This window comes from Cynara cardunculus, unplaced genomic scaffold (assembly GCF_001531365.2).
Source record: "Cynara cardunculus var. scolymus isolate 2C unplaced genomic scaffold, CcrdV1 Un_Scaffold_1341, whole genome shotgun sequence".
NCBI lineage: Eukaryota > Viridiplantae > Streptophyta > Magnoliopsida > Asterales > Asteraceae > Cynara > Cynara cardunculus.
The window spans coordinates 12,109-19,892 of NW_020200739.1; the positions used below are offsets into that span (position 1 = coordinate 12,109).

The following is a 7,784-nucleotide window of genomic DNA, read 5'->3' on the forward strand; positions in this document are numbered from 1 at the left end:
CTATATATATATATATATATATATAATGTGGATTAGAGGAAAACTAGATTAAACAAGATAAGAGAAAAAAAAAAAAAAAAAAGGGACAACACTTTTGAATCATATGTTATTTTCAATTTTTGATTAATATAAAGGCGAGCAGACAACATGGCTCGCGACCTTAGATCATATCCAAAGTGATGATCGCATACTATTTTAATATAAAATCATATTTATTCTTTCGTTTTTATATTCCTTTATTTGCCGAGTTCGTATTAATCTAAATAAATATGTATATATATAATGTATGGGGTATTGAATTAATATTGTGTGTCTCTCTAAATTTTGTGTGTCATTTTCATGGGAGCCAATGGTTATTTAAGGTTTGGACTTTACGCTGGATATAATAAAAACAAATTCAATGAAGACACTCAGGAAGTCAAAAGTCAAGCAGCCAGCAGGATATGAAAAGAAGGAGATGAGGAAAGGTACCGTTTGCAAGATCAAGCAGGAAATCGGCTGGATTCATCGGAAAAGCTGGCCTGAAATCAATAGACTCAAAGTACTTCATCGTTTCCGATCCCTTTCCGAAGTAAATGCACCTTCCTTCCGACAACACCAGCACCGTATCGAACATCTGGAACACCCTGCTCGACGGCTGGTGAACAGACGTCACCACCGTCTTTCCTTTCTGGCGTGCCAACCCACTCAGGGTGGAGACCAGCCGGTGAGCCGCCGTCGAGTCCAGACCTGAGGTTGGTTCGTCCAGTATCAACAGGCTTGGGTTTACCAGCATCTCGTGTCCGATGCTCACACGCTTACGTTCCCCGCCGGAAACCCCCCGGATGAATGTATTCCCAATGATGGTATTCTCGCATTTCGATAACCCCAGCTCGGCGATCACGGAATCCGCCACAGCCGTCTTCTCCCGGCGGGTTAGACTGTTGGGGAGGCGGAGGAGGGCGCAGAAGATTAACGTTTCACGGACGGTAAGGTGGGGGTAGAGTACATCATCTTGGGTCACAAAACCAGTTCGTCGGAGTACTGCTTTTGTCAGCTTCCGGTCATTAGCAAGCACTGATCCGGTGAAGTAGAGGCCGGGAAGTCTGCCGGCGAGTGCGTTGAGAAGGGTGGACTTCCCACTCCCCGATGGCCCCAGAACGGCTAGCAGCTCGCCAGGGTGCACCATTCCGGTGATTTCATTCAAGATGGTCCGCTCTTGGGTCATGGAATGATCATCAGTTCCACCCAACATGGTTCCAAAAAAATTGTGGCTACTGTTCTTTTCTATCTTCACTTTGTAACAGATGTCAATGAACTGCATCAAAAACCACAAATCAATTATATATAAACAATTAAAATCATCAAGATTCATGAATACAAATTAATAAAGATAGAGAACCTTGAGATGGATGGGAAAGGTGGAAGAGGACGACATGTCATGTTTGGGTGGATGAGTAGTAGCAATAGCAATAGCATGTTCTTGAGTCATGTTTGATGAGAGAAAAATGGAAGAAGGGGAGGAGGGAGTATTTATGAACATCATGGGGGATGTTGACAGTGGGTTCCTACGTCAAAAGACACTGACACGTTAGGGTGAAATAGTACGTGGCAGTCGTACGATGAAGGTGGTGTAGGTTCAATCGTTCCTTCTCCTTTTAGTTAAAAGTTGCGTTTATCAAAGCCAACTGCCCCGATTATACTCTCTTTTTCCGTTTTACTTCCTTTATTTGGTTGGTGGTAGGAATGTATATGGATTTAATAATTCAAAACGGTTTGGAAAATGTTAACCAGATCTAACTTAAGTAAAACTATAATTCAATCTAACTCAAAATCGGGTGGGTCGGGTTGTTGGTTGATCGATTCAAAATTTGGTACTCATTTTACAATCTAGTTAAGTGTTTGTGTTCAAATGAAATAAAAAATCAAAATGATTATATAAAAAAGGGTAAAACTTAAAAAATGTTGAAGGTTCATACAAACAAACAGTAAATTATGACCGAAATTCACTACAAAAATGCAGAGTATCAGCGAGAGAAATTTCCCTCGCAAATTCGTTGCTAAAAAGGTCATCCGTCGCTGATACTCCGTTGGTCAAATGCTCGTAGGTAATGCTATCAGCGACGGATCAACGACGGAAATCAATGACGGATTTGTAAGGGATACTGTGAGCGACGGATCAACGAGGGAATGGTTTCAGCGATGATTTGCGAGTGATATTTTAGTGTCGAATCAGTGAGGGAATAGTTTCAGCGACGCATGTGTTCTTTAGATAGAAGTGTAATATTTGTGTATGCGTGTTTTGCATGGAGGGAGCACTTAGCTATTTATATCCATTGCATTAAATGCAAATCAGAAGGGTTGGAACACACATCAAGATTTAAGAGGGAAACTTGTCATTTGCTACAGTGATTAGTACAATTGTCTATTCATGAGCAGACATCCTTTCGTGGAGTTGGTGGGCACTAGAGTCAACTACTCGGCTCCGTGCTGTACTATACTCTAGAAAGGGTATGAGTTTGTCCTTTGTGTGTGGAAGGACACGACAAAACAATTTTGCACAACAAGCTTCATTTGATAGCTGAATGTTGGAATAACACTGAGGTCTCTTCAGAATTCGTTGAGACTTGAGCAGTCTTCACACATATGTTGACCAAGTTGTAATCACTGAATACCGTTTCAGATCACAAACGCGCCAGTCACTAATCTTAAGTTTCGGTCTTTGATATTCACTGAAGGTTCTTTGGTGTGAGTTTTTTTTAAGTATTGTTGTCGCTGTAGGATTTACAATGCATGTTTCAGCGATCACTGAACAGACTCAGTGATGGTCACTGGAACTGAAAAAAACAGAAGCATAATACTTCAAAAGATAAAAGGGATTATCATCAAATCAATAAGAGAGAGGATCAACAACATTTGGTAGTCCGTCAACCAAGTTATTCTTAATAAGCTACTCAATGTTTGGAAAATTGAGATAAGATAGCTTGTGATATCAGAGCCAAGCTTCTTCACTCTTGCAAGATATGAGACAGAGAGTCTCTGTATCATATCTTGGTGAGAAGTTCATAAGGTACAGGTTTCCCTTACAATTGGCTCTTAGCATCTATTGACCTGATTCTTACATTAATGAGAAAGAGTCCTTTTGGAACTTGACATTATAGCCAGAATCACAGAGTTGACTCATGCTGAGCAGATTATGCTTTAGCCTAGATGCATAAGCAACCTTAAAGACAGAAACCTTACCTTCTTGGAGATCTCCATACCCTTTGATTTGTCCTTGCATATTATCACCAAAAAGTTACACGTCCTCCAGATTTGTCTTTGAAATAGGAGAGCAACTCTTTGTTGTCAGTCATGTGCCTTGAACATCCAGAGTCAAGGTACCAGATGTGCACATGCTGCTTTTGCAAAATAAATTAGAGAATTTTAGGTACCCATTTCATAATGGGTCCTCTATGATTAGGTTTTGGAGATTCAGATTTCTGCATAGGGGAAGGATGTGCCTCATTACCCAATTTGCCTAATCTATAGGCTGGCATGCCAGATTTGGCCTTGGGAGGTTGCTTTTTCTAGGTCCTTTTAGCTTTTCTTTTATGTGATCGAGATAGAAGGCAGTTAGGACAAGAAAGATGTTTCTTTAATTGCTGCAATAGAGATAGACATTTGCAATTATGAATGCAATTTTGGTGACAAAAAGGTTCACTAGTTTCATAAAACTTATGTTTTTATTATTACAATCATTCCTAGCCTTAGTTGTTCGAATGAACTCACTATCTAGTTTTGATTGTTTATTGAAATCAGCCTTTATCTTCTCTTGCTTTCTTTTCTTCGTCTTTTTTCCTCCTTTGGCCTTCAGAGGCCTCTCTGAAACAGAGGAACTAATTTCAAAGTTAGAAACCCATTTTTATTTCTCTTCCCGAGTGAACTTAATAGGCTTTTGAAGTATAGACTTGGGAGACTTAGACATAGAGGTAGCATATTTTAGCTCTGATAGCCTTGTTTTCCTATTCTAGCTCAAGAGAAGACTTGGCTTTTAAACACATATCCATGAAATCAGGACAAATGGGAACCTTTTCCCTCTGCTCCATTGCTGGAACAGATTTTTTTGGGATCCCATTTGGAAGTTTTTCAACTTTTGGTCCTGGAATCATTGTCTCTGTCTCAAGATGCTCTTTACTCAAGTCTTTCTCTAGCTCAGAGTCAGAGTCAAGAAAATCTCTTTTTGGACTTTGAGTGTTGGAGTCTTCATTGAGCTTTTGAGATTTCTGTGGATATGTATCAAAGCCTTCGTGTTGGTCCTCTTTCTCAGTGATTTGATGATAATCCCTTTTCACTTATACGTTGTATTTATGTTTCTATATTTTCAGTTTCAGCGATCTTCACTGAGTATGTTCAGTGATAGCTGAAGAACTTGCATTGTAATTCTATCAGAGACAACAATACTTCAAGAAGACAACACTCACACCAAAAAACTTTCAGCAAATGTCGAAGACTGAAACTGAAGATTAGAGACTGACGAGTACGTGATCTAAGGCGGTATTCAGTGATTATAAGTCTGTCTACATATGTGTGAAGACTGCTCAAGCTTCAACGAATGATGATGAGACCTTCAGGTCATTCCAATATTCAGCGATCAAAGGAAGCTTGCTTAGCACGATTGTTGTTGTCTTGTCCTTATGCACACAAAGGACAAAACCTATACCCTTATGAAAGTTGGTATGGTACGGAGCTGACTAGTCGACTCTATTGTCCACCAACTTTAGGTAAGGATGTCTGCTCATGAATAGTGCTTTTGTACTATTCACTATAGCAAAGGACAAGTCTTCATCTTAAGGTTTGACACGCACTCTAACCCTACCATATTGCATTAAATGCCCATTTAATGCACTGTGTATAAATATAATTGTTTCTTCTCCATGCAGAGTGTGCACAACTCACTCTCCAACCCTAATTCTTACTTCAAGCATTTTCAAGCTTAAGTAAAGGATCTTCTCTACAACAATTTCTTTTCTTGTATTTGCTAAGAATTTGTGTGTAACTTAAGATTGTTTAGATAGGTTTTTACTACGTTATCTCTCCACAAACAATCTTGTAAAATTTGTATTGATCTTCTTTATCAATATATATTTTAAATTTAAAAATATTGTGTTTGTATTCATCCCCCCCTTCTACAAACTGTTTCTCTTTTTGTAGACCCTCACGGGACCAACAAGTGGTATTAGAGCAGTGTTTTCTTTCTTTCCTTGTGTTTAGCTATTTTTTGTATTAGTTTATCTCCTTTCTTAGATAACTTTACCGCTTACAAATAGGTTTACAAATTGCAAACACACATACACACAAGATAATGGCTCTCTTTCCAAACCTCACTGGTTTGTCCGTGACAACTTTAGTCTCTGGAAGAACCGGATGTCCCTCTTTCTGGAAGGTGTGGATCCTGAAATTCTACATTATATAGAAAATGAACCATATATTCCATTTGCTATTGCTCCGACTGTTCCAGCAACAGCTACGACTACTGCGATTCCTGAACGACAGATTCCAAAGCTTTCTCATCAGTGGAGCGATGAGGACAAGAAGAAGATAGCTATAGACACACGTGCTTTGTCTATAATAGCTATGTCTCTTCCTGAAGAGATTTATCACTCAGTGACGAAACTCAAAACCTCTAAATCCATGTGGGACACACTTTGTGTTCAATATGAAGGAACCACTCAGGTTCAAGAGACYAGAAAGATCAATCTAGTAAGACAGTATGAAAGCTTTCTCTGTGGAAAGTCTGAGACGCTGTCTGAAGTACATCAGAGATTTAACTGCCTTCTTATTGATCTTAGGGATGTCGGCAGAGAATATTATAATTCTAAAACTTTAACTAAGTTTCTAGAATGCCATCCTGAGTCTTAGGACACCTTTTCCATGTGTCTCAAGATGTCAAATGACATGTCCACTCTTTCTCTTTCTACTTTATACGGGATTCTGCTTAACCATGAGCAATCTCGTCAACTGAAAAGAAATCTTGTAAAAGAATCCAGGGAAATGAAAAGCTCTCCTTTAGCTTTGATCTCTGAAGCTTCTTCAGTTGAAACTTCTTCTACCCCTTTTGTTTCTTCTCTTCCTCCTGTGGTCATCACGGAGATAGATTCTTCTGAGGACATTCCAGAATCTGATTTAACAGATTTTGATAAGTTCCTTGCACTCCTGACTAAGTCATTTAGGAGATTCGCCAGTAAGAGCAATTTTCGCAGATCTCCTCAGCTATCCCTCAAGGAGAAGCCAAAGTCTGAAAGAATAGACAAGGCTTCAACTGTCTGCTACAACTGTCACCGGCCCAAACATTTTGCAGGTGAATGCAGATCAATGAAGACTGCGACGCCATCTTCTAAAGCTCCTTCCTCCTTCAGGACCAAAGATGAAAAGTACTTAAAACTGAAGGAGAAGTACAAGAAGGTGAAGAAAAACCAGCAAAAGGCTAAAGGCCTTATTGCTGAAGAGCATGACTGGGTTGAATCATCCGATGAATCATCTTCGGATGAAGAGGATAAAGCCTATGTCTGCTTGATGGCCATAGATGYAGATGAAGGATCTTCTGAAGCATCTACATCCTCTGAGCCATCTTCTTCTTCTTCTACTCAGGTATGTTTTCTGAATGAACCCTTTTCTTCTTCTAGTCTTTCTGCACTAGATACGCTGACGGTTGACCCTTACAATGCCCTCAATGGCAAATCGAAAGCTGAAATGCTTAACGTTGATCTTCAAGAGCAATTGAAGATTTGCCATTCTAAGATCAAAGAACTGACCTCTGTCGAGGAAAATCTTAAAGATCAGGTTATTGTAAACCAAGCCATCACTGTTGAATGTGAGAAGGCTATCGTTGAGCATGAGCGAGCTAGCACTGAACCCAAGGCTGAGAATGCTACCATTGAAGGGTGGTGCAAAGCTTCTATCAAGGCCTCTGAGATCATTAACGCTCAGATCCCGGCCAAGACACAGACTGGTATAGGATTTTCCTATGATCAGGAAGAATGTGTTAAAGACAGGACCATGCTCAAATTTGGTACATTCGTCTCTTCTATTCCCAACACTTCTTCCTCTCAGTCCTCTTCTTTTACTGAGAGTCATCTTGAAGGAACTCCTTCGAGTTCTGGGTGCAAAAACAAAGGTAAATCCATTGTCACAGCATCCCTTCCCAAGAAGTCTAACAAGTCTAATAGATCTAGGTCTATTCCTTCAACTTGTAAATCTTCTTCTTCTTCAGGGACTAGGAAATCTGAATCTTATCAGAAATCCAAGTCACAGCTCAAGATGAACTTTTCACCTAAGGAATCCAATTCCTCAAAGGTTCCTCATAGAACCAATGAGAAGGGAATTCTTGGAGCTGGTCCCACTTCTGATCTGATACTTCCTGGCTCTAAAGCTACTCCTAGCTTTAGAAAGTCTAAACACTGCAGTGAGAAAACACATATTGCTAGCAAGTGTCCTTCTGTCGCCAAAGCTGGTTCACCAGCTAAGTGCAAGAAAGTAACCAAGGCTGAGAAATCAACTAAGGTGAAATCATCCACAAAGGTTGCTCTAGCAACCAAGGTGAAGAAAACCATTGAAGCCTCTTCTTCAGGCTCAACGAAGACAACTCCTGCTGAAAAATCTTCAGCATCAGAAGTTGTAGTTCCTTCCACTGAATCCTCTTTATCTGGCTCAGTGAAGACTTTCACTAAAACTACGTTAGTAGTGTCAAAGGTTGTTCCTCTTTCCACTCAAACCTCTTCAGGTTCGGTGATGCCATCCACTGATGCTGGTTTTTCAGTATCAGA

At 39.9% G+C, this 7,784-nt stretch overlaps 1 protein-coding gene across 1 annotated transcript in view; it reads right to left on the reverse strand.

Annotated features, from left to right (window-relative positions):
• The window catches only part of LOC112502405 (ABC transporter G family member 25), a 12,123-nt gene extending 10,674 nt beyond the window's left edge, over window positions 1-1,449 (reverse strand). Inside the window, exons 1-2 of the mRNA XM_025106293.1 lie at window positions 1,382-1,449; window positions 472-1,297 (exon numbers count right to left, since the gene is read on the reverse strand). Coding sequence (XP_024962061.1) covers window positions 472-1,297; window positions 1,382-1,417 — 862 coding nt within the window. The 5' untranslated portion in view covers window positions 1,418-1,449. The remainder of the gene's footprint in view (window positions 1-471; window positions 1,298-1,381) is intronic.
• Window positions 1,450-7,784: the final 6,335 nt, after the last annotated feature.